The sequence below is a fragment of the Colius striatus genome, chromosome 5, assembly GCF_028858725.1.
Source record: "Colius striatus isolate bColStr4 chromosome 5, bColStr4.1.hap1, whole genome shotgun sequence".
NCBI lineage: Eukaryota > Metazoa > Chordata > Aves > Coliiformes > Coliidae > Colius > Colius striatus.
Window position 1 is genome coordinate 14,133,550 of NC_084763.1, and position 26,344 is coordinate 14,159,893.

Genomic DNA, 26,344 nt, shown 5'->3' on the forward strand with positions numbered 1-26,344 from the left:
CCAGGGGCCTCCTTCCCAAGCAGCCCCTGAGCTGGGAGCTGCCTCTGGAGGCAGAGCTCCCCTCTTCCCAAGGGATAAGGCTGGGGATACAGATTCAAACTCTTTCAGCTCAACAGCTGCAATGTACCGAATCTAGTTTTCATGACACAGAGTTTCTTCACCTCCAGCTCTGCATGGCCTTACAGGAAACTTCAGCAGCATGAGGCACAGAGGTGGTATCTAAGGGAACACCTTCCTTCCCCTCTCTGCGTGCTAAGGGACTGTGGAAAACTTGACTAAGCTCTGCCCATGTGCAGTTTGGAAGAAACATCTGCAGGGACGGGGGGAGCTGGGAGGGGCTGAGAGTTGTCCAAGGACTGCAGAGGAATCGAGTACCAAAGAGAGCAAGGCCAGGTGCAGTCTTTGAGTGGAAGTGAGCATCTGAAGGCACAGCGTGCTGCAGGAGAGGGCTGGGTTTTCTGCACCCAAGACAGACTCAGCTCGCACAGACTCAAAGTGAAATGTGGAAAACAAAAATGTTTACTGTAGTGTGAAGAATTTTACATGAACTTGGAGAATAGATACACAAGCTGTGGCAGGGACAAAATACAACAGGACTGCAAAAAACATAGAATAGAAAATACTTCAGGGGCAATACTAAAACTCCCATCAAATTAACCATAGAAACAGACATCTTAGATAAAATGGTGCATTTTAGAAATGCTTAGCCACCAAAAACCAAAGAGTCCTAGGGTTTTTACTACCACTTACTAGCATAATTACCAGACACTACTACTGCCTAAACAGCTGCCAGGAAAACAGGCCTGGGCCCTTTCTAGTTTTACAGAACCCCTTCTCCAGGGCACACTAAAAATCCCAAGTCCCTGTAGCAGTTATAAAACCCCACACAGCACAACCTACGGAGAAGCTTAAGAACACATTGTCAATCTACACTGGCAATTCCTCTTCTTCATGCACGTTTCAAGGGCGGATCCCTTACCGTCACTGTCCTGAAAACATCTACCGCTCCCATTGTTGGGCAAAAAAAGGAAACTCAGACCCAAAACACTTAAAGTGCTGAAAAATAATACTTCACTTCTCGGGCAAGGGGAAGGGCAAGGGGCCAATAAACTCCTTTTGGTCACTGGAATCACCCTGGGAGTCCAAGCTAGGCTCGGGAAGGGCCCACTGCCGCTGAGCGTTGCCATCCCCTCTCTGCCCGTGTGTGTCGGCGTCCATTCTTAGAGCTGTGACTCATCTTTACCCTTTGTGTGAGCACCAAGGGAAGAGTGAAGGCTCTTACAGCCCAGGCATGCAGCAGCTTTCCCATACACAAAGTATCCCTACAGCTTCAGCGTAATACACACAGATACAGATGTTTACAGAACAGGTGCTTCTACTCAAGAGACCCACCGTATGTAAAGAGCAGCTCACGCTACAAAGCCGACACCAAACCGCTCTCTGCGAGTGTCTGGCTCCAACGTCAGAGCCCCTGCTGGCATCAACGTCGCTCCTTATTGCTTCAGCCAGGCTGCTACAAAACAATTTACAAGGTCTGTGAAACACGAGCACGGCTGGAACGTTTGGTGACTTGTCCGGCCTACAAAGGATTGACTGAATAAAAACTTCAGCCCTCCACATCAATCAGACTTCCTAGTGCAGTTTTAAACTCTCGGGGTAAACGCTTCAGATTTGGCATATATTGTTGGCACGAGGTTCTTCAACCTCTCGGGAGGTCCTGTGTAAATATTGGCAGTGCCGTTAACGAGGACGGGGCCCGAGCAGGACTCAGCCGATCTGGGCGGCTTTTCTGCCTGCGCATATTCCCTCTTTGATTTTCATGCACTGCAGGGAGAGCTGCTTCATGCGGCTGTCCAGAGCCAAGCCCTCTGCGGGGCTGCTCCTGCTGCTGCTCCTGCTCTTGTTCGCTCTGTCGCTTGTCTTGTTTTCAGCCCCTTCTGCCCTGTCCCCTGCAAAGAAAGGATTCAGCTGCAAGTTACACCCAGGTTTTGTTCTGCAGTTTAAGCCTCAGGCGGGTGCCACCGGGCTGCCTTTGCCCAAGGGCACAGAACGGAGGGGCAGAAACAGCCTGGGGACAGAGTGCCCATCAGCCCCAGTGCTCAGTGTTCATCCTCTCCTCTGAGTTTCTCAGCAGAGGCTGGCAGAGCTTCCTCCCTGACCCCCCACAACAGTTCCTTCTGGCACCTTATTTTGTCCCTCCCCCCGAAAGCACTTTCAGCAGGCAGGACAGCAATTTAAAAAGACTCCAAACACTTAAACTCAGGTTTTCCTTAAGATATGCGTATGGTCAGAGTGCCACTGATCACTCACTGTGTGAGAAACCTCAAACCCTGCCACCGAGACAGGGCCCAGGAACCCTCCCAGGCAGGAGGACACCACCAACGCTTTAGGCACCATGGTTAAGCAAGGGCTGCTGCCCCAAGGAAGTGCCAGCGGGTCAGAGCTCCGGGAGCCAGCTGTGGGCCTTCGGGGAGCTGAGGTGCTTTTCCTGCTGCCTTCACAGAGCTGGAAGGCAGCGGGCCAGGGCGCAGGCAGCCGCACGTACCTCGCTCCGCCTCGCACTCGGGGGAGGACGCGCCGCTGCACTCGCTGCGGGGGCCGAGCGCTGGGAAGATCATCCCAAACTCGGAGAGGGACACGGGGCTGGGCAGGTCCAGGCTCCCGGGTCGCGTCGCAGGAGGAAACTGAGCGGGCACCTCGCAGGGGCTCGTGGGGCCAGAGCTGAAGCTGGACACTGACTGAGTTTCCGAGTCTTCTTCAGATACAAAGCTGCTGCCGTTGTCATCCTCAAACACTTCTGAAGCCACTGCGACAGAACGTTCCGGTCAGCAAACCCACCCCCTGCTCCTGCGCCTCCCCGGGCAACGGCAGCTTCTCAGGTTGGCACCGACTGCAGGTGCAGGCACTGCCGGTCGCAGGCTGCTCCTCCTCCTCCTCTGCTCCCTCTGCACAGCCAGAACCTACCATTTCACATGTGGATCATGAACTCTGCTCTGAGGAGCAGCAGACCTGCCAGCCGTGCCTCGCAAGACCAGCTCTACAGCAGCTACAGCTCCTCAAGCCAAGATGCTCTTGGAATTTCACAGTCCCTGCTGCCCCCTGCCCAGCCACCCTTGTCCACTTCACTTCGGTACACACCCTGGGCCAGGGCCACGTCCCCTGTGCCTGCCGTAGCCAGTGGCACCTTGATCCCACTACTGACTCCTGGTTATTAAAGGCACTAATTAGAAGGAAGATTATTTCCACCTTATCTTCCCACTTTCACAGTTAAAACCCAGCATGAACTCCCAAAACCTCTTCTAGGATGAGGATCACCAAGCAACACCAAATATTAAGAAGCCCCAGCCAAGTACATCGTTTTCCCTGCTTGTGTTTGCTCAGCCCTGATGTCTAATGAAAGCAAACCAAACTGCCCGGCTAGATTAAGCTGCAGGCTCTCTGTTGGCAACAGGAGGAGGAATCCATTCACAAAAGTTCCATTTTGTGGAACACAGAGGGAGTAGGTTTTGCTAAAATGCAACGTTTTTCAGTCTTGGCTGATTGCAGGATGGGGACCCACACACAGACGATGTCAGCAGACAAGGAGTCCCACTGGGGTCAGGAGGCTTTTCACACATCAGCCTCTGCGCAACAGGAGCGTGTGCTGGGATCAGCTGGGCTGAACATGTCCCACAAACAGCATGGCACAGTGACCTGAGGTGACCTTCAGCCCCTACAGTGACCTGAGGTGACCTTCCATGGTATCCTGTCTCCACTAGAGAGGCCCAAAACTGCCCTGAAAGAGCAGAAGGAACAAAGCAGTGGCCTTAACGGACCAGCCCAAAGGAGAAGTCCCAGAGCAGCTGTTCTGCTGCCCTGGCAGCCTGGGGCTCACGGGCACCCCCTGCACCTGCAAAGGGAGGCAGCTGCCGCCGTGGTGACTGCAGGGACGTTCAGCCTCTTCCTGCTGTGCTGGCAGACTGCAGAGCTGCCCTTGCACGTTGCACAACTGACCTAAAAGGTTTCAAACATCAGCATCATCTACCTTCCCAAACTCATGCTCAGAGACCTTTTGGTGTGGTTTAGGTCTAATTGTTTTGTTTTTAATGATGCCAAATCCAAGGGTGCCGAGTGGCCTTTCTCCTCATGGGCTGTGGTTTCATCACTCTATGGTGACCGATACAGGTGTAACTTTGCAGGGGCTGAAGGTAGAAAAAAGGTTGGGCAAAAAAGATATTTTCAGTAACAGGAGTCCTCTCCTTGGCAAGAAACACTGACACCAGCTAGCCTACAACAAGCACAACTACAACTGGAACTTATCACAACCTAAAAACTTACCACACCACATGGGCATCTGTGAGGGCCAAAACACTCTTGCTGATGAAGTGTTTTACTCAACTCCAGCAAACAAATCAAGATGTGAAAGGACCCTGGTGGAAACCCCCCATGAGTCACAATGCACAAGACCATCCCTGCTGAGACTGGTGTGGCCATTGTGTCTGGCAGGCTGCTGGTCCCGTCCTGTTGTAACCCAGTTCACCAGCACTACATGCAACCTGGAGTCCCTGCACCTATGTGAGACTGTGCCACCTGAAGAGAGGGATGAGCCTGTTCCTGCCTGCAGCCTCAGCAGCAGCCAGGAGGGCCAGCAGCCTGACTGAAGGCCCTGCAACATCCTGCCACCATCCCCAGCAGGTCACCCACAGCAGCATCACTGGCTTAAAACTTGGTAGCACAAATTGAAGGGTGTTATTTTCTTCCTTTCATACAACACTGTACAAAAACCAGCAGCAATGCTAAGGGAACAGCTGATGCACTTCAACTCATATCCCTTGCCCTTGAAAACTGGCCATTAAAGAATCCAGTGAACTCCTGTAATAACAAGAAGTGTAATAAGTCAGCCACAGTCCTGCACCAGCCAGCGGATTTCCAGCTGCACAATACACAGAGCAACCTTCATCTCAGCATTTCTTAGAAGGCCCACTGGCTACTAGCAGGCACAGGAACACTCTGTACTCACTGGAGATGGTGTCTGACTCCGGTTTCGTTGCTGAGAGGTCTTCCACAGAGGTATTGCTCCCTTCAGCCCCCACGCCACATCCTCGGGGCCCCATGGCAGTGGAGCGTCTCCTCTCGTGAATCTCATCCGAGATCATCTCCAGGTTTTTCAGTGCAGTTTTATACTCTCCCTTAGCCAGGGCCAGTTTTGCCTGCAGGTCATCCACTGTCTTCTTCAGTTGCTAAGAAGGAAGGCAGGTATTGAGATGGGCTTTCACCAGGAGTGACACAAAGCCTGCAATTCTCATTATGTGCCCACCTGACTGGGCTCTGCACAGGTGAGCTCACACAAACCAGAGCCTGTACCAGGGGATTCTTCCTATTCGAAATGCACCCCAGCACAAGCAGTGGCACTTGTGTAGGAGACAGCAGCAAGGCAAACCAGGGGCTGGGAGTGCCTCTGGGGTGTGGTAATGGGCCCTGACAAAGCACAGAGCAGGGGTCCCCCCAACAACATGCAGGATCTCTCAATAACAAGGGTACAGCTCTCAACAGTGTGTCACTGTGTACGCCACCAGCACCCCTATGGGTCTGCTGGCAGCCCCTGCCTGCAGGGCACAGTGTGGCTGTGGCTCATCCCTAAGAGGTAAGAGCACCAAACCCATCACTAACCCTGCAGACCAGAAAGCAGAAAAGCCTCAGAACCTGACAGCTGTAATAGCAGAAGTTCCATGTCCCCAGCCACAAACCCCACTCTACAGCAAGGGCAAAAGCATGGTGCACTCTGTCTCCCAAAGGCAAAACACTGCTTGTGTATCTGTAGGCATCTCAACTCTGGTTTATATTGCACATTAAAAGCAACCTGTGCTGTCTTTTGTGTTGTATTTTACACAATCACCCTGCCTCGGGAGGGCACCGAGCAGCTGTCAGAGAAGCAACAAACAGTGGGCCTTTACCCATGGGGAAGGGGGAATTTCTCAAAAGCTGCCTCTAGCCAGAAGGGATTATTGGGCTGGCACCCAGCCCATGATTGGTGAGAGTTCAGCCCTGTGAAGCAGTGGCTGCTGACCACGGCCATGCAGGCAGATACGAGAGATGAGCAGAGGATCCTGGCAAGGAAAAGCCACACACCAGCCTCTGAGGCTTTACAAAGAGCTGTTGCACCTCAGGCAGCACTGGGACAGGCTCACAAAGAAGGTAGGGGATGCACCTTGCATCCCCAGCAAAGGATGTGAATCTTCTAGCTAGGCTCCTCCTGACCTAGGCACTCCACCACTGGAGCCTTCCTGCACCCCTGGCCAACTGTGCAAGGCAACGTGCTCCACTCAGACCCTGTGCACACCCCCATGCACCCACAGCCCCAGCCACCACCCTGCAACTCAGAGGGACCAGGCTCCCAGCTTTCGGGGGCCACATGCAGCAAAAGTCACTCAAACAGGAAAAAAGGCAAGGCCTGAATTTGAACTTGTGGAGCAACTTTGCTCTCCCACTCCTGTCAGGTCTAAGACTGTGGGCTGTACCAGCAGGGCTTACATACATCCCCTGCACAACTGCTGCAGGGCACCCCAGCCCTGCAAAGTGTGTGCTGGGCCCAAGTGCTGGCTGGGCATCCCTGCACCACACACATGGCACTGCACACACAAGAGAACAAGCCCTGGCAGCCTGTCCAGCCAAGTCTCAAATCCCACTTCTGCCAAACCCAAAATCACAAGCTCACATGTGAGTGATTTTTGAGCACTGCAAGCAGGTTACTTGTTCTGCTAATTGACCCACCCAGTGAAGAGAAAACAGCACCCCAAGCACAGTTAAACAGTCCCATGCATAAAACATGAAAACCAAACCAACCAACCCACCCCACGGACTTCAAACTACAGGGAGTAAAAACAGTCCAGCTGTATCCCTTAGGTTGTGGCAGTAAGCACCGAACACGTTACTTCACACATGGAAACAAATCCTCTCTTAGAATTTATCTTTAAAATGTGCTTATCAAATTGCTCAAGAGCTTTTGAATTGGTTTGGTACAGAAACACAACAATTGTCAGAGCACTTCAGATGCAATTTCAGCACTTACTGGAAGCAGTAAAGAGTTTCAGATGGATCTGAATTACATACGTACCTCTAGCTGGACATAGTACTTTGCCTTGAGTTCAAAATAAGGTCTGTGGAAAGACAAAGAACAATTGTTTACAATCACTGGGACTGAATGCTGAGTACTGGAGTGAGAGGTGCTCTCCCAGCAGCATTAGTGTAGCTATTTTGTGTTTCACTGTAATCCCTAGGGACTACTGCCTAGATGACAGAACACCTACATGTGCTCTCCATGTTCCTCTTTTCCCCGTTCATGCATCTATTTCCCATGGGTCTTTTCACCTAAATACAAATTGCCAAAATTCCATTTTTTGGCATTGACAGCATAATTCCTTCCAGCCTGGATTCTGCAGGGTACTTCATGCAATGCTCAGTTTCAGGCACAGGCATCCTCTCTGTAGCTACCCTTATTTTTTGAGCCCATAGCAGATGTAAATTCCCCTTAGACTTGCCCCTGTCCAGATGTGGGGGTGTCAGGGCAGGTGTTGGGTTCTTGAGGGCAGGAGAGGGGCTGAGGAGGGGAGGGCTCTGTGCTGCCCTCCCACTGCAGGGCTCTCCAGGACAGTGTTACACCCAGGCTATTTCCCACCACAGACCACAAAACCTGCTTATCAGTTTGCAGGAAGGCAGGGGTGCAAGAGGTGCAGCACAAAGCCTAAAACACACATTCCAGCTTCAAAGTGTTGAAGCCCATAATCCAATATCATCTGATATAACACTGGGTAGCAAAAGAAAGACCTGATTTTTTAGCAGGGCTCACTACCCTCCTCATCTCTCAGAGCCTGTCCTGGAAGCTATGGGACAGAGGAACAGTCAGATATGGGCTTATTTGAAATAAAACTTTAACTACCTTTGTCATATTTCCACCCTGACAACAAGCCTCTTGTGAGCTGTCCTGCTGCAGCTACATTTTGGAGTGTGCACCAGAACCTGGGCGTGTGAAACTGATCCTGCAATGTTTTGAAGTGGTTGAATTCACTATGTGGTCACAGACAAAGTTTCCCTAAGACTAGGTTGACTTAGAACACAGAAACTGTGAAACAACTCTCCTACTATGACAGCAGAGCCAAGCCTGAGATATTTCCAGTGACACTGATGCAGTCAGACTGCACCTCTGCCTTCTCCTCGCTGGGGTATAACCCTGCCACATTCTATCCAGATGGTCCTGCCAGGCCAGGCCTGGGAAAACATCACAGTTGGAGTTCAGAGCCAACAGCCGAAGGACCCCTACAGCCATATCCAAAAGCAATGGGGGGAAGCAGAGAGACTGACCAAACAGTGTAACCCACTCACCCTAAATGACCTAATACTCTCCCTTCCTTACCCTGGTGCCAAGTGGGAGGGCACAACCAGGCTTGAAACATAACCTCCCATCCGCTTCCAAAGTCCCCTTTCTGTCAGCAAACAAGCATGTGTCTGTGTGGTGTGAAACAAAAGTAACAGGTACAAGGATGTATAAATGCATGTGTACACACAAACACAAGCACTGATGAGCAGGTTTACAGGAAATGGCCAAGAAAGGTGCCCCTTGAGCCAGGAGCAGGACACCAACAGCCTGAAGTGCAGGAGCTCCAAAGTACACAGTACTCATCCTCACTCCTGGCTCGCGCAGAGCCGGGTGTCTGACACCAGCTGCCAGTCGTGCACTCGTCTCTCCACAGGTCTCTTCCTTCCCCTCACCTCCAGGGTCCTGGAACTACTGAACCTTGGCAGGGCTGGGCAAGCCTTCACTGCTGCAATCAGTGTCACTGAGCCCATGATATCGCAGGGTCACGCAAAGTGCCGTTTGATTTGATGATGGGAAGAGTGAAAGGCACTTTGTCCGTGTCACCAGAGCAGAAAGTGACTTCCAAAAACCAGCAAATGCTGTTGAGTTCATTCTCCTACAGCTCTGAGGCACTGAGCCAGAAGATCTGATGGCTGTTAAGAACACGCAGGATATGCACATTCATAGCCCACAAGCAAGTAAGCAACCCAGAAACAAAATTAAGAGCAAAACCAAAACAAAACAACCCAATAAACATCCACTCATCAACTTTTCACAGCAAACCACCTAAATGACCTTCCCTCCAGGCTGCTACAGCCTTACTTTCAAACAGCAATGCTTTAAGTGTCTTAATCCAGACTGAAGTGAGGAGCGAAGGCAAGTAATTTTTGCATGGAAAAGGGCAACTTCACATCTACCTGTGAGTTTAAGGAGAGAGAGGATGGACAACACGTGCCCAAAAGGCCCAGGTATTCCAGCCAGAGAGAGGGGCAGGGTGGTTTGTCGGTGTCCAGTCCCTCCTGATGAGCTGTGAGGAGCCAGTTACACCCTACAGTACAAGCAGCCACAAACCCACTGGCCTCGTGCCTGGGTTTTATGTAGCCACTTGACAGCACTGGTATTTTCAGCTCAGTTTCAATTTTCCTTTACATGAAAATTGCAATGCTGAGAGACTATTGACCTTTCCAGCATCCCTGTGTAGTATGACTTCAAATACATCCACAATAAGCCTGTTTGTGCCATTAGATCTCTCCCATTTTAATACTAGGTTGGAATAACTGGCATTTCTGCACGCCCCCTATTAGAGGATCTCCACAACACCCTGCTTAACTGGCTTATGCTGCACTCAGCCCTGACATGAGACAAAAAGGAACACGTTGGGATCCTTCCACACACAAGTACAAACCAGCTTGTCCTGAGAAGAAAGATGACAGCCTTACAAGGGTAGTTCCAGCAAGGCAATGAACACTTAGAAAGCAAATTACATGAGAGGCAGCTCAGATATTGCTCTTCTCCACAGGCATCTTGTCACTTGGTGATCTGATGATGCTGTTCACAGTTTCTGTGCACTGCTAGACAAACAGCACGCAGCTCATTCTACAAAGCCACGCTGTTTTAGCAAACATGCTTGAATCTTCCTTGAGAAGTGCTAATCCTTCCTTGAATTGAACAAACACCAATCAAAAGAGATTTTTTAGCTGACCGATTTCACCAAAAAAAAAAAAGAGTCATTTTTAGCTAGAAGAATTAAAAGCTAAATGCAGCAAGCAGATTGTTTAGACAAGCTACAGTCTGGGGGGGGAAAAAGAAAATAACTGTGAAAAAGAGAGAGGATTAAGAATTGGTTGTAAATGGCCAAAATTTTGAACAGATTCTGAGTGTAAAAGTTTTCCCTTCTCTGCAACAGAGCAGAACTCCACATAAAGTGCCAGCACGTTTCTGGGTGACGCTCAGTGCTCAGTGACATGCTCTGGAGCACGGCCCTTGCCCCAAGGACAGCGCTCACACAGCTCCGCTGCTGCAGCAGGAGGCAGCTCCCGAGTCTTGACGGACATGCACCTTTCAGCTTGCTGCCACTTGCTCTGCTGCTCTCTTAACTGAAAGCAAGAATTCAGCTGGAAACAATCCTGAGCTGCAAAACAAGCACAGAGAGCACTCTGTGGTTCTGGGAGCAACACCTGTGGGAATCCCACGAGCCTGTTCCTCAAGTCTCACAGAACCAAAGGGTTCAGTGCACTGGAAAGGGACTATGAATATGCCCAGAAAAGATATCCCATTCAGTTCATCTGTCTATCAAGTCAGATGCTTCAAAAGACACTTGGAGAACAAAGGTAAGGACTAATACACCAGTACCAGCTGTGCTGGGGGGCTGTCACACGCAGACGGGAGCCCAAAGGGAGAGGTATAAAGGGCAACACACTTCCACAAGCCTGAAAATCCCCACCAAATCACTATCTCCCACACACAGACTTCATCACTAAACCCATCTCCAAATGGAAAACCTACTTTGATTTATTGATGGCTCTTTTCAGCTTCTTCTCCAGCTGTTTCATCCTTCCCATGGCAGCGTTGTATTTGGCTGCAGTCTCCTTGTGAACCAACTCACTTCTTGTTTTGGTCTGTTCTGCCTCCATGACCTTCAAGAGGGAAAACACAAGTTGAGTGCCAAGACACAATGATCCATTTCTTATTCTATCAGTTAACAGCATCTTCAGAATCTCTGCAATCAGCTCACACCAAGGAATTCGGGGTACAGTAAAAACTACTTTCAATGAACCTATGCAAGTCTTTCCTGAAAGGAGCAGCAATGTGTGAGATTTCCAAACACTGTGTTCATTATAACAGAGGTGTTGCAGCTTCTTGCATTAGTATCTCTTCTGGGAAGTTCAGAAGAGCCTCAAATTTTGGGATCATCCATTTTTTTTAACTCAGATATTCAGGAGTGGAGCAGCACCAGAAGTCACCCATTTATGTGTGCTGCTGTTTCTGTCCCCTCTTGGCTCACTGCAGTCCCACTGCTCTGAGATGGGCTGAAAACCAAGCACAGCAATGCAAGGTCAAAAGGCACTTCAGCCTGAACCACCAGCTGCCAGAAAACAACACTGGCAATGACAGACAGTTTGCAGGCAGCCAGGAAGCCAGCTTTTCTCTTAGAACAGCCTCAACTCACCAGTTGCAATGCCAAAACCACACAGAAGTTGGAGCCCCGAGCGGATCCCACGTCACCCAGCTGAGGGAAGCTATGCTGATGGTCAGCCCTCTGTATGGGCAGGCAGATGCTCAATGCACAGCAGTCCCTGCCCGAGCAGGTCAGCCCAGGCCTTCCCCAGCCCTGCACACAAGCTAGCCAAATCTTTAAGCAATCATTTCTTTGAGGTTTTGTAAACAAATGCTCACTGCCTTGACATTTTGCAGCAATTAAGAGTCTATAAAAGCAAGAGGAGAAATAAATGTCCCTCCATTAGCTGCTCTGCTGGTACCCCACAGTCATGCTTTGCCCATAAATCTATCCAAGGTACTTTTACTGTGCAAATTTGAGATGTCAGAGGTGTAAGTGAAAAAGATTGTTTTCTTTAATGCAGTCAAGATCCAGACAGGGAGGTAACTGGTTTGCCTGAAGCAAGAAAAATGGGGCCACCTTCCCATTGGTCTGGCAATGAGGAGAAAGCAGGCAGCTCTCAGGCTCTTTCTCACAGCTATGAAGGCATCCACACAAAAAGTGGCATGACTTTATTTCTCTGCATTACTGGACTTTGAAAAGTCTCAGCTGTGAAAGCAAATACTGCAGAACTTCAAGCCAATATGCTCCAACTTTCTCCCACCACTAGAACATGCACCTGAGCTCTCAGATCCAGAGAGGTATAGTATTTGAGACACCTTGATTTTAAATAACCCTGCCCTCAAAGCTCCAATTTCTTGGAAGTGCCCTAGCCCTCGGGCTGCATGGAATAGAAGAAAGAACATGGTTCAATTTTTACTTGCTTGGAGTGCTGTTCCTTCTGTGAAAACTGTCATGTCCTTTTGGATGCCTAAATGAAAGCACAAAACTCCTACACACCAAAGCTTAACTGCACATCAGCACCAACTAGAAGCTCTTGCTGTCACACCTGGAGGCCACGTTTCCCTCATTTGCACACATCACGTATTATTTAACAAAGAAGCTGCTACAGAACTTTAAACTATGAGAAAAAGGTTCCCAAAGGCTCTTTCAATGAGATTAAAAATAAAATACTCAACTGTCTAACACCCTTCAACTATTTTATAAGAAAAGTCATTAAAAAATGTATAAAATTCATAACAGGCTTTCTCCTGCAACCTGAAAACAAGCTGCAGCCTCTTACCTTGAACAACTGTTCAAAAGCTACACTGATGCCATGGCTTTCCCTAATGAAACATGTCAGACAAGGCTGGGTTTAGTGTGGAAGCATCTTGAACTAAAATGCAGCCTCCAAGGGCTGCACAGAAGTTGGTTCACCTTCATTGTAGTGTGGCAGAGAAACTTGAAAATGCCAGAAGCTACAAAATAATGGGGTGGCTGGAATTGCCAGTGCTCGATTAAATGTCAGTCCCTCACGTTGGAGAAAATTCTTGGGGCAAAAATCAGCATCAACTTTGATATCTGGGATCAAGCAGGCGTTGGAACAGCTGCCCAGGGAGGTGCTGGAGCCACCATCCCTAGAGGTGTTTAAGGGATGGGTGGATGTTGCACTTAGGGAAATGGTCTAGTGGCTGACAGTGCTGGGACAAAGGCTGAACTTGATGATCTTCAAGGTCTCTTCCAGTTGAAACAATTCTATGATGCACATGACATGTACTACTAGCATCAGAGTCATAAAGCAAGTTAGGTGTCCAGTATCGCATTGACTTTGCGCATCTCATGTCAAACATCACAGCAATGATGAACCCCACAGGACTGGGATTTGAGGATTACAACTTGGAAATGCCTCAAAATATCTGACAAAGTATGAAATTTGCTGCAAGCCACATAATACTCACATTCATGACCCTTTCCAGACAGACAAAACAAAACACGAGGTTGTACACTTCACCCTTTTGAGAAACTGATCATGTAGGGAGAACTTATCTCCCTTCACTCCCTGGTTCTCCTACGGGCATTCTGTCATCATGCTCACATTGCCCACACAAGTCTGTGGAGAGGCCAGAGACAACCTATCCCCTGGAACAGTAGCTCAAAGTGAGTGCCTGAGGCTGAGAACAATAGCTGGAAGACCGTGAGGCGCCTCTGTGGAGATCCATCATCTGCCAAGATGCATTTCAACATGTTATTTGGACAAGAAGAAACAAAAATATCATCCATCCCTCCACAAAAGCCCAACAGCCTTTATATAGAGCAGCTGTCCATCAGGGCAAGTGGGACAGAGACTGCAAACCATGCTACCTCCTCTGCATCTGCGAGGTTCAAAGTAAGATCCTGCGCCTCTTAAAAAGGTGTTAGAAGACCATCAACAAGGCTTGTGTGAGAAAATAGTACTTTTTATCAGACCTAATAACACAGATGGGGGAAAAAGCAGTCTCATGTGGACTTGTAAACATGCTGTCACAGTTAGCAAATAAGCTGTTTTGCCTAATAAAAGTCACTGTGCTTCTGCCACCAGCTTTGCCTTGCCCATGCTCCTAAGCTATCCCAGGTACAGCAGCATCGCCTTGAAAAGGCGGAGACAAGAGTGAGGATGACACCTCTTAAGACTGCTCAAGACACACCTCTCCTCCTTATAGCATATCTGGCATTCATACCCTTGGGGCAAGAAGGGTGCCTGCTCTTACACAAAAACATCCAGAGCTTCTAGGATGGCCACATGTTCACAGGACACTGCTGTAGCCCAAACCTGTCCTTTATTACTAGATCAGCTTTGTCCCGGGCAGCACAGGCTTCAAGATACACCCATTGGAAAATAAAACAAAAACCCCAACACAGTTACTAATCAATTCCTTCCCTACTCTGTTTCCAACCCAGATGTCTGGGAAAGGAAGCTCGATGCAGAGCATATCTTTTGAAGGAATAAGTCTGTACAAGTAGCTTTGCCCCCCTCTAAAGGTTTGCGTGATCTGAAGTCAGAGATGGACTCCACTCAAAACTTCAGCAATAGCAACAGATGCAAAAGGAAAAAAATATCATTGAAATGACACAAAGCTGAGCATCTAAACCAGAGAATTACTCTGGACAACTGTTCCTTTCTCAAAAGAAAACCCCAAAAACCCCGATGGCTCTCTTAGGCAAACAATTAGAAATAAGAAAGGTAAGAGGCAATGCAAGATCAGTAAACCAAGAGGACAGAATCAACATGACAAGGGATTGCATTCAAGCCCTGAATTTCCAGGGTGAAGTGACAGGGGCATTAGGGCAGAGAAGGATGTGGATATTTTTGTTGTTTCTTTCACAGACTTTTCTTTCCCCCTCTTTTTCTCCAAGTATTTCTATCTGCAGGAAGAATCTCTCCTCTCTCCATCATGAAAGCACCCACGCATTTTACACTGACAGATGGTACTTGATGGTGTAATATCAAAGGGAGCTTCACAAGCCAAATTAAACCTAGAGAGAGCATGTCTCCTCCCTCCTCACTCTCCCATCATTCCTTCCTTTTTAAAAATGTCTCATGATCAAGAGCCAAAACATTTCTTCTCCTTGCCACATTTATGAACTGAACATATCTCAGGAAAGATTGTAAAAGCAGAACCTTTTTAAGACTGCAGATTGCATCAGCAATTAGAAATCAGCAATATCTCTTGAAATCCATAAAGAATCTTCCTTTCTGCTCCAGCTCATCTCAAACTCGAGGTAATGCATCTGTCAGAGCTTTCCTTTTGCACATATTTGTGGATAACTGAGTATAAATGAGAAGATCCTTCTCCTTCATCCCTCCAAAATTCTCCATCCTTTGCCCCTTTTATAGCCCTGCTCTCTGCACCCCAAACTGTAGCATTATGATTCAAGGTACTAGCAGATAGGTAACACTCTTCCACTTCCCAAAAAACATATTCTCCAAATTGTAAGGACCAATTGCACTTACCAAAGCCTGCTAAGCCAAAGGCTAACAGTGAAGAGTACTCTTCTGCAAGCAGCTGGCAAGCTCATGAGACCTGTCTACATGCAAGCTAGGTGACTACATTTCAGTCATAATCAACACAGAATTCATCTTACAGTGAACTTGTTCCCCTGATCACACAAATTGTTCCTTTGGAAGCACAGCTCAAACTGCAAGGTGAAAAAAAATGGCACAGTGACAGCCTGTACTCCCTGCATCTTATTCATGCTGGTCCTGTCTGCTCTGCAAATAGAAACATGCTCCACACATTATGCTTCCAGCCCACCCAGGATAAGCAAAATCTCAGCAACTCTCCCATTTCTCACCCGCTTAATTACACGATTCTGTGTATCAGTGGCCACAGAGGCTTTGTTTACAGTAACCCACTTGATTGTCACATTAAAAATAGTGTTAATAGCAAATCACAACATGCAACTTCATTTCCTCCCAGCTAGGGTCTGCAAACAGCATTTCCTCTTTGGTACTATGGAACCCAAGTCTTTTGCACTTGACCCAAAGGATGTGGACAAAGTAACTTGACAGTATTTCCATACATGCCTGTGTAAAAACAAAAAATGTCTCAGTTGTGCTCTTACCTACCCTTTTCCTTTATGCTCTTTGACTGTACTGTTTGTCAGCTACCAAGCTGCTACAGGGCTCAGGTTTTGTTCCAAACTTCAGACTAATTCAATAGAGCCCGCTACCTCTGCCTAAGAATAGCAAATAAACACACTTTACTCTTGCCTGACATTTCTATCAATAGAGAAACAAATTAATTAGTAGCCCACTTCTAACATTTGGCACAGGGTGCTTTTCTGCACTTGATTTACTGCTGTACAAGGCCCAGTGCCAGATTATTCTCAGCCCAGGGCAACTGTCGTTTATAAATATGTGCAAAAAGCCTAGCAAATGCAGCGTGCAAAAACTTCCTCAAGAGTGACTTCAGATATGCAAGTAGAGGGATTCTATTCTTAGCCCTCAGCCTTCATATCTTCAGAAACAGTGTGTTCCATTAGTCATTTTTCATGTAATTAATAATTAATGATCTGAGCTAACAGCAACACTGTGACAATCAAAGAGAACTTCTGTTCCAGTAGATCTCCAACCAGTTTTCATTCATAGCTTGGTAGGGAATTATGATGGTTCCTCAAGACCCTAATTACTCCATTTACCTCACTGAACACTAAGCACTTCACCAATTGCAGGCACTGAAACCAAGGAAGTATTCAGTCTGCTCCTGTAAGAAGTTAGTGAACATGGACAAGCACTAACTAGTGCTGGGCCTGGTCAGTCAGGACTTCAACAGCATTTTCCCCCTTCCTGGCTCCAGCCCCAGCCTTAAGACCTCCAGCATAGCCAATGAAAACCACAAGACAAACTTCTACGTAACTTTTGAAACATGTTCTACCTTGGAAAGGTACAGATAGGTGCCTTCTGGGAACTGAGCTTACCTAGGCTATTTTAAGCACCAGGATGAGCTGGGTAGCACACTTCCCATTCAAAGAGCCGTCAGTTGCTCTACACAATCCAGTCCTTGCCTAGGAGATTTTATAACTGCAGTAAATAAACCTAAGGCTCCTATGTAACCATCAGGTTCAGCTGTAACCATCAGAGACATTATGGTTTGAATCAGTCCTCTGACAAGCAGGTATTCTGCCTTCTGTGATGATACACATCACCACCAGCAGCACAATTCCACCAAACACTGTCAGCAGCCATCTTCTGCTCTAAATCACTGTGTTAACCCATCTCAGGTGCACTCCTCTTGCAGACTGTCAGGGGAGCATTAAGGGTTGTAGGAGGACACAGGGGTCCCCTCCTACAGTAGCCAAGAAAAAGAGGAATCCATCTGAACTCTCAAGCTTGCTAGCATTCCTGTCCTTACACACTCCCCCAACACAGGTTTTCCTTATCCCAGCTAGAGAGAGGCAGCTGATAGATGGTCGCTACCCATCTCCCCCTGACCTCAGCAGCTGAGCAGGCAGGTGCTCTAAGCAACTCTTGGATGCTTCCTGTTTTCTCAGTTATCTATTCTGAAAATGTGCATTTCTGGACTTTGCTCATGTTAAGCAGGGATAACAACCAGGGAAAACAAGAGCTGCTGATGTTGTGGCACAGACCCAAAGGATCAGACGCCACCAGACCTGCAAATACCTGATGATAACAGAGACAGTAACACAAACAATACCCTGCAGTTTGTTTTTTTCTTTTTTAATATTTACCAGGTTTTCCATCTTTCCCTTACTCAGAGCCCACATCCTTTTTGTTCCCTGTTTCTTCATCAGGCAGCTGGTTTTTACAACTCCCTCTGAAACAGAGACTTTCTTATATCTGAGGAGCTTCTGCAACAGAACAGAGCTACTGCATTGAGGACTGCAGGACAATCCAAACATTGTATGGCACGCTGGCATATTTGGAATAGCAAGTTCAACATCACTGGCATATTAAGGGAACTCTGACAAAACAAAGGGTTTTAACTTTGATTTTTGGTTCTTTCATGTTAAAAAAAGAACCTTTCTGCCTTTTTAAGTCAGGAAAGAAAAAGACAGCATCTGTCAAGAAGAAATTTCCTGTCATTTGTTAAGATGAATACTGCCTTTCATTGTTAGATGATGTATCTCTTCTGTAGATTTAAAAATATTTCACAAAGGAGGGAAGACCTTGCCTGAATTTGAAAGTTAATTCAGGATGGAACAGTGTGCAAGCTTAAAATGCAACACACATCTCTGAGTAAATTCAAGTAAAGTTCAACTTACTCCATGCTAACAACAGGTTATACTAAAATTGGAATGAGCCCCAGTTTTCCCAAACCAAGAGTCTCCATCACACATGTACACAAGAATAGCCACCCCCATGCAATTTTTCTGGCATAACTCCTAAATGTAGATATACCTTAAGACACTGTTTATTCCTATTATAGGGTTGGTATTTTTTTTCCTTTAGAGAGCTCCTGCAGTAGCTCCTAGCATAGCCAGACAGAGAACTACAGCTGTCCCAGTAGCAACCCAAGGCCCAAATTACTTAACCTCAGACTTCATAGTGCTTTGTAGCTTTGTTTCCTACATAACATGTACCTGAACCAATACAAAAATGTGGTCTTTCAGAAGCTAAACCTCATATACCACAAAAGAACACAAAATATGGGAAAGACAGACAGTGGGGCAGGTTTGTATTACCCTCTGAGTAGCATGGTTGAGCATCTCTTGCCACGCAGAGTCAAACTGACGTTTGTCATCTTCCAGTAGTCTCTGCTCAGCAAGTGAAATGGTCTCCTTTGCAGCACGCAGCACTTCAGTGGCCCTCTGGAAATCCTGAGTTGCCCTCTGAGCTTCAAGCTGTGCCTAAAAAAAGAGAAGTTGGGATCAGAGACAAAGGAACCCTCACAGTCACGTTTACAAGATCCACCACACTAATCCCGGTCTTCAGCACCACAATGCCAACATTACTGTTACCCAAGCTTTCACCTGGAAGTGACAGTACTGGAGTCAGTACTGCTAAGGCAGTAGTTCCCACCCAAACAGGTGATTTGCAATCAACTGTCTCATGGTATCAGTAGTCAGAAAACACACAGCTGATGGCCTATAAATAAGCACCTGTCTGAGAATTAAATACTTCATGATGTAGGTTTAATCACCAAGAAATATAATGAAAGAAAACACAACAGCAAACTTGTTGCATGTCAAGAACACATTGAGAATGGCACTCCCTGAGTTTAGTCAGGTTGGATTCTCATTTGGTGCACCACTAACCAGGATTAAGAAATGTGCTGGAAGTGTTAACATTGTTGTAAAGCACGAACAAGTTTCATGAAAGGTGGCTGCTAATTCTCTGGACACTGTTGTACTTTGCTATTACCGGGACAACTGCCGCAGCCAGTTTCCCATACACAGACACAGAGGTAAGTAACTGAGGCAATTTGCAACGTATGTAAAGCACAGATAAAGGCCCTGCTATGCCCTTTGGAAACTGCTGCTTCCTTTCACCAGAACAGCACAAAGTTTGAGCTCAAACAAAGCTCCTTTGAGTGTCTGTCTGCATGGAAGGAGGGGAGAACAGAATCTTTTGGTGAACCAAATGGTTCTTACCATGAGAGCAAAAACTCCCCCAGAACACACAACCTTCTAAGCACAGCTAAGAAGCCATCTAATCAATGAGCTGGGATCTCTTAATCTGCACCTCAAAAAAAAAATGTTGAGACATTACACTTATAGACCATCTTTCTCTCTCCTAAAGGTTTTAAAACAAGGCTCTTGCAATATCCAAATCCCGCTCCAAACAGTCCTCAAGTAAAATGCCAATATCCCATCTTGCAGGCTGGAGCCACCTCTTTTTTTCACAGCTGAGTGTCAGCCCTCCAGGGCTCCTAAGGCAGCAGTAAGCCCTTGTCCATTCAGCCCAAAAAAACAGAGCAGTGAATACAGTAGAAATGATGCCAGTTATACTGCAGGTTCCAGTAGTACTATGGAGACAAAAGTCATCACAAAGTTCAGCAGTCTGCAGTGTTGCATTTTAGTACTACTGACAAGTCTTTAAGGTTTTTAATGAGACAGAGATGTCCTCTCTTTTCATAGTTATCACTGAATGATTAGCAGTTTTAACCTTCAGGCTCTCAAACATGGAGGTTTCACGTTGTTTTCCTTCAGAAATCTTTCATTTCTGAAGCTTTTGTGTTCATTTACTAGCTCTTAACTATATCTACACTGTACTATAGAGCCTTTTGAGCTCAACACACAGATACCTTGTAAACTCAAAAATAAAAGCTTTACTTGAACTTTTCTATATTATGTTTCATAAATTTGTATTTAAAGAGCATTTTTGAGCTATTTTGCACTGAAACATCACCCTTCAAACCTGAGTTTCACGTTCAACTAATTGAACATCCAGCACTGTGACAACAGTTTTCGTTTCCAATTAAAATAATCATTCAATCATAGAATGGTAGGGTTGAAAGGGACCTTTAGACATCATCTAGTCCAATCCCCCTGCAGAAGCAGGTCCACTCCAGTTGATACCTGTGGGAAACGTCTTTGACCAGACATCGACAGAACAAAATGAATAAAACTTTACATGTTGTGATATACAGAGGAGTCTGAGAATGAAATAGAGAAAAAGACTGACAGGCAGAATACTAAATTGAGGATGACTAAGTCTTATGAATAAAGGCAGATGTTTTAGTGTGAAGAAATGGTGGTTATTTGGGAAGTGGCTGAGTCCCTGTTAAAAAAATGGGAAATAAGTAGAACAACGGTCCATTTCTGCTGCTGGCTACATCTTCTCAACACCATCTGCATCAAATACCTTCAGCATTCAAGGCACTGCAGTTATCTGTAAAAGTAATGGAAAAAACCTTCCCTCCCTGCCCCATGGCAGGGGAGAATGACTCCTAATTAAACATAAGTCTCAAAAGGAAATAAAGCACACAATTTCCCTCACAGTGTCCTGAAATAGCAACAAGTTCTTCTTACTTCCTTCCCCCTATCACAGAGAGAGGTACTTTACCCGAAAAGCAACCATGGAAAAATAGGAGTTGTGTCAGAGGTCCTTCAGCTACTAGCTGGGGAGGGAAATCAAAGTCGTCACAATCAGTGCAGTAATTTCCTTTCAACCAAGGTCCTTGATGCACTTCCTTCTGAAGTGCCTTCTGAGGAAAAAATCATCAGAGAAATTCATCTAACCATGCTCTTTGCTGCTTTCAGGCAGCTTACACTACGGGCAGCCTAAGTGAACAGCCAGAGCATTAAAGTGTTCCTTTCCGTGCAGGCCTACACATCCCAAAGCACCATAGAGCTTTGGGCCAATGTTAGTGGATAAACAGCATCCTGGTGCAAATTCATCGCTAATACAGTCTCTTAGAAAGTCTAAGAAAAAAACCCCACATTACCTGTCCTCACCATCCCAGACACCAGTTGTCTGTATCAAATGTAATAACACACTCAGTAAACTCTTCTGAATTGATAAAAGATTATTTTAATTCAGCCTCTAACTAACTTAAACCATGGTACCCACCAAGCACAGGAAAGCCGTCTGAGGATCTTTAAACAAAGACACAGCAAGAAGTCTGACTCTTACTCCCCAAAATATGCTCTGCTGAATTCTCTGAAAATTCACAGCTTTTTGTTTTTTTCTTTTTCTAGTAAGTTTGGCCCATGCAAGGTAAGGGATCAAATGCAAACAAAGCCCAAAAGTTTTCCAGAAAAATAGTTTCTGATAGGATTTTTAAAAAGCAAACCAAAACGCAAGACCCCAGCAAGAGCCCTGGGGAAAGAACTGTTAGAGAGCAGTGTATGGGAAAGGGATTTGGGTGTCCTGGTGGGCAGCAGGATGAGTATGAGCCAGCAATGAGCCCTCATGGCCAAGAAGGCCAATGGCATCCTGGGGTGGATCAGAAGGGCTGTGGGCAGTTGGTCGAGAGAGGTTCTCCTGCCCCTCTACTCTGCCCTCATGAGACTGCATCTGGAATATTGTGTCCTGTTCTGGGCCCCTCAGTCCCAAGACAGAGAGCTGACGGAGAGAGCTCAGCACAAGGCCATGAAAATGATGAAGTGGAGCATCTCCCTTATGAGGGGAGGCTGAGGGAGCTGGGGCTCTTTAGCTTGCAGAAGAGGAGACTGAGGGGTGACCTCATTAATGTTTACAAATATGTAAAGGGCAGGTGTCAGGAGGATGGAGCCAGGCTGTTCTCAATTATGTCCAATGATAGGACAAGGGGCAATGGCTACAATCTGGAACAGGAGAGGTTCCAAAGAAACAGAAGGAAGAATTTCTTCACTGTGAGGGTGACAGGGCACTGGAACAGGCTGTCCAGATGGGTTGTGGAGTCTCCTTCTCTGGAGACACTCAAAACTCACCTGGATGAGTTCCTGTGTGACCTACTCTAGGTGGTCCTGCTCTGGCAGGGGATTGGACTGGATGAGCTTTCAAGGTCTCTTCCAACCCTTGAGATTCTGTGAAGGGCCTGCACAATGTACTCTAGAGTAGTGCTGAGGATGCTGGGAGGAAGAGCAGGACTGATTTCCATGCAAGAGCCTTTTGAGGGTGAGACAGGTCTCAGTAACTCCCAGGCAATAAGGCCATCAAAGCCCAGCGAAGGCCTCAGTCGCATGGCTGCCTTGCTGCAGGAGCAGGCCTGCCCACACAAGAAACGATGTACAGACACAGGGAAACAGACTGGCAGTCCGTTCTTGGCACAGGCAGAACCACACCAGCAAGTGGCTCCTGGTGACACTGGTAACACCAGAGGCCGGGGCAATGCACACACAGCATGGTTTGCTCACCGCAACGGCATCAGTACTTGAAAGTTTCTGTTGGCACAGATACTCGGGTCAGGGATCAACACATCTAAGCCAACGAAATGTCTGCAGAGCATTAGGAGCTGAGTTGCTAAATCCCCACTGAAAACAATATTTAGTGGTAGCTTGCAGTACTAGTAGCTTCTGATGAAGCCTCTGAAGCACAACTGGCTGCACAGCACGAAAATGCTCTTTATAGCACAAAAACCAGAAGCTAAGTTTACAGTTCAGATAGTTTCCTGCTTGCATCTGCAGGACACTGAAATCTGAAGCTGTTAATAGGCAGGCCTGTAGCCCTGGCCACATTTAGCTTCGTGCCCGGTAACTGTGTGGGCAAATGGAAAACTGAAGCAAAACTCTACTTAAATACTCTCTCCTGGCTCTATTTGTTGAACACTACTCTGCAACTGCAGTTTGGAAACACTGTTTTTGAACACAAAATGCATTTTGGTTTAAGCAAAAGAGTTAGTCCAAATAGCAATTTAGTTTCACAGTTATCTCAAGTCAGTCCACAGTCTTTTATTTTAAGCAACTCACTGAAAGTCTGGGAAAGAAAAAAGCCAAATGTTAGGGTAAAGAATGACACATTATTCATTAGAGAAACATCAACAGGTTTGTGGTTTTGCCAAGGTGAAAAAAAAGTTTCTCAAACACTTTTTAGTTAGTAGAGTTACTCAATAATTACCCTTCATTTAAAACTCCCTCCAGCACGTAGAAGTTGTTCTGTGCCATCGCCAACAGACTGCTCTCACGCTCTCAAGACCCAAGCCTACAGGTTACTCAGTTTCACGAAGGAAACAGCCACATTCTCCATGCACTTTTCAAACCATAGAGAACAACAGGAGCTGAAGTCTCCATCCAACCTCCTGACATAGTGTATGAACTTCATTTTAAACGGCACTGTTTCTCTCAAAAGATCAGAATTCAAAATTCAAATGAATGGCTTAAAACTAGATTCTTTTGACTTGAAGCACAAACTGATAGTTCAAGTTGAGAGAGGTTTAGCCCTGAGGTAGCACAAGGGATGAGGACAAAAACCTCCAAGAGAGGTTGGAGACAAGTGGGATGATGTCAACTTTCTGTCTGTCACCTCTATCACTGGTGCTCGATAGAGTCTACCTGTTATAAAAGTGAGCCTCTCTTCCAAAAAAGTCCTTCTTCCAAAAGCAAGAAGAAGGAAGAAGTCTGGGGAAATCCTTTACAGAAAATGAGAAAAGCCTTGGCACCTTGGGAACTGGAAAACACATGCCACAGCTCCCATTGTCACAGTGAGTGGGAGCTCATTGTGTCACCATCAGTGCTTTCTGACACGACACTCAATTGAATGCCTTCACTACTGCAGAATCTTCCCCCACTAGTGTAAATTATAGAGTAGGACCCCTTGAGAAATGCAATCAGACACAGAGATCTCCATTAAGGAGAATCCCACTGTCAGTTACAGCAGTCCATCATGCACCATCCACATAGAGCACCAACTCTTTGTGCCACTACCTTCATCTCTCCTCTGCAACTCAGTGCTCTGCAAGTAACCTGCTACAAACAAGACTCCTACAACAGTAAATCCCTTCCCTAATACAAGCAGCACATCCAAGAGCCTTGCTCTGCCCATTCAGTCTCCTCTTCTCTACCTCTCCTCATGGCCAAGAGTTGTCTCTTCGCTGCTGCCCACCCTGTGCTCTTCCACACCAGTGACCTCCTCTCACCAGCTCATCCACTGCTGATCTCCCTGGCTCCTTGGCACCGCCCTGAACTCCCCAGACATCTCAGTGACCCAGAGGTGACACAAAGAAGCAGCACTCACAGAAGTAAACAGGGCACTGCAATATCAAATATGGTAATTTTTGAAATAAACGAGGATGTAAAATTGAAGGGGCACTGACAGGGTTCACAACTGCAAACTGGTACTGCTGAAAGGATCTCACTCCTGACAAATGCCTTTTAGAGGGATAAAAGCTGCACCCTCCTGGGCAATCCTCTGCTTGGTTTACACACAGGGCCTATATGGGACCTTGCATAGAAGGGATGGTACACAGCAGTTGCATTAAGTTGCTAGCTAAAGACAGGGATGAGAACAAAACAGCTAGGCCGTAGCAGAAGAAAACAAAACCAGGCCCTTTTTAAAATGCAGTCATTCTTCTGGAATTGGCAGCAGCATACAGACAGATTTTCAGGCTAGCACAGACACATCTGCTTGTCCATTTTTAAAGCAGAAAACCCTGTACTCTTTAATTACAGAATATCACTTTCTGGTTTAGCCACGCAGTGCTTATTGCCCCAATCCCCCACTGTAGCCAGAGCTCTTTCCCAGCTGACCTAATAGAGGATTTTTACCACTCTACCACAAGTAGCTTCAATCTTCTGTGCTAACATCGACCAAGGCATATACTCCTCTTCCTCATTGTCTCTGATCTCCAGTTTTTCTTTTTGCCTGCCTGGTTACACAGGATTGCACAATATCACTAACCCCAAAACATGGTGCAACACAGCTATGGCATTCCCCTGAGGTTAGCTGACATCTGATATACTTAGGTAGACATGGCTCAGCCTCTGAACCATGAGCACATGTGCACACAGCTAACAGCCAAGTCAGGCTGCCAGAAATAGATGCAGAAGGTACATTTTGTGGTGCTGAGCCAGCTACAGAATTTCTCCCCTCAGCCAGCCTCCCTCACCAAAGAACCAGATTGTAAGTGTCAATAAATTGATGAAAAGTGCATCATAAAACAACCAGCAAGTTTTCCCACAGAAATAGCCATCAGTAAAGATCAGTTATTTTCAAGTATTTACAAAACTGGCTTCTCATTTATCCAGGTGAATCCACCTCATCCTTCACTGCCAAGGTCCTGACACCCGCTGCATTTCAGCATCTCTGCCTCATTGCCAATAGAAGGCACAAACAATCTCTGCTTGTAAAATCACTGTAAATGGCAGTGTGAAGGGAATACACAGCTGCTGCTCAGAACAAGGCACCAGTACACCACGTGCTGGCCCAAGGCCTTTACTCTAAAAGACGCTTTTTTGTTACTGTGAAACCCATGTCTCTCCCACTCATTAGTCTTTAGAACAATAGTTTAATTGCTACCAGCAAACATGCACTTGCTTACTAGCATATAGATAATGATTAACTATGTCCCAGTCACACTATTCAGAAGGAAGCAAGCTTCAGATGTTTCCATTCTGGCTCCCTCTCATTCCTTTAACAACATCCCACGGTTAATTTGCTGTGCATAGTGCAACAGGCAACGTGCCTTAAAACAGGAGACTTCCTCCACCAGTCTCCCACCAGAGCTGCCATAGCACTGGGTGCGTTCGGGGATCACCCTCCTCACACTGACTGCAGCACAGCATCCTGCACGAGCTCCTGGCAGGGATGAGGATAGCACCATCCCTGCTTGGTGACCACAGTGTATCTGCCTTGCTCATCATCACAGTGGATTCAATAACTCAGAAGCATACAGGGTGAAGGCAGTTAAGTGCTCACTGCAGCATTCACAGTAACTCACCGCTGACTGATGCTATTTTGGCTCCAGTTCTTCAATCTGTTTCAACACAGCTGGCAGACAGATCTAAGAGCAGCCCAGATATGCCCCACATCCAAACAACCACCTTGATACTGGCACCGCTGCACCCGCGGCAAATCTGCACATGATATCAAGTTAGATGAGCTGGTTGAGAAGGCA

The 26,344-nt window shown here is 46.8% G+C and overlaps 1 protein-coding gene across 1 annotated transcript in view; it reads right to left on the reverse strand.

Moving 5' to 3' along the window:
* Positions 1–496: 496 nt before the first annotated feature.
* SH3BP5 (SH3 domain binding protein 5) overlaps positions 497–26,344 on the reverse strand; it is a 52,452-nt gene continuing 26,604 nt past the window's right edge. Inside the window, exons 4-9 of the mRNA XM_061996884.1 lie at positions 18,552–18,716; positions 10,838–10,968; positions 7,094–7,136; positions 5,000–5,219; positions 2,546–2,806; positions 497–1,949 (exon numbers count right to left, since the gene is read on the reverse strand). Of these exons, the coding sequence (XP_061852868.1) occupies positions 1,768–1,949; positions 2,546–2,806; positions 5,000–5,219; positions 7,094–7,136; positions 10,838–10,968; positions 18,552–18,716 (1,002 nt within the window). The 3' untranslated portion in view covers positions 497–1,767. The remainder of the gene's footprint in view (positions 1,950–2,545; positions 2,807–4,999; positions 5,220–7,093; positions 7,137–10,837; positions 10,969–18,551; positions 18,717–26,344) is intronic.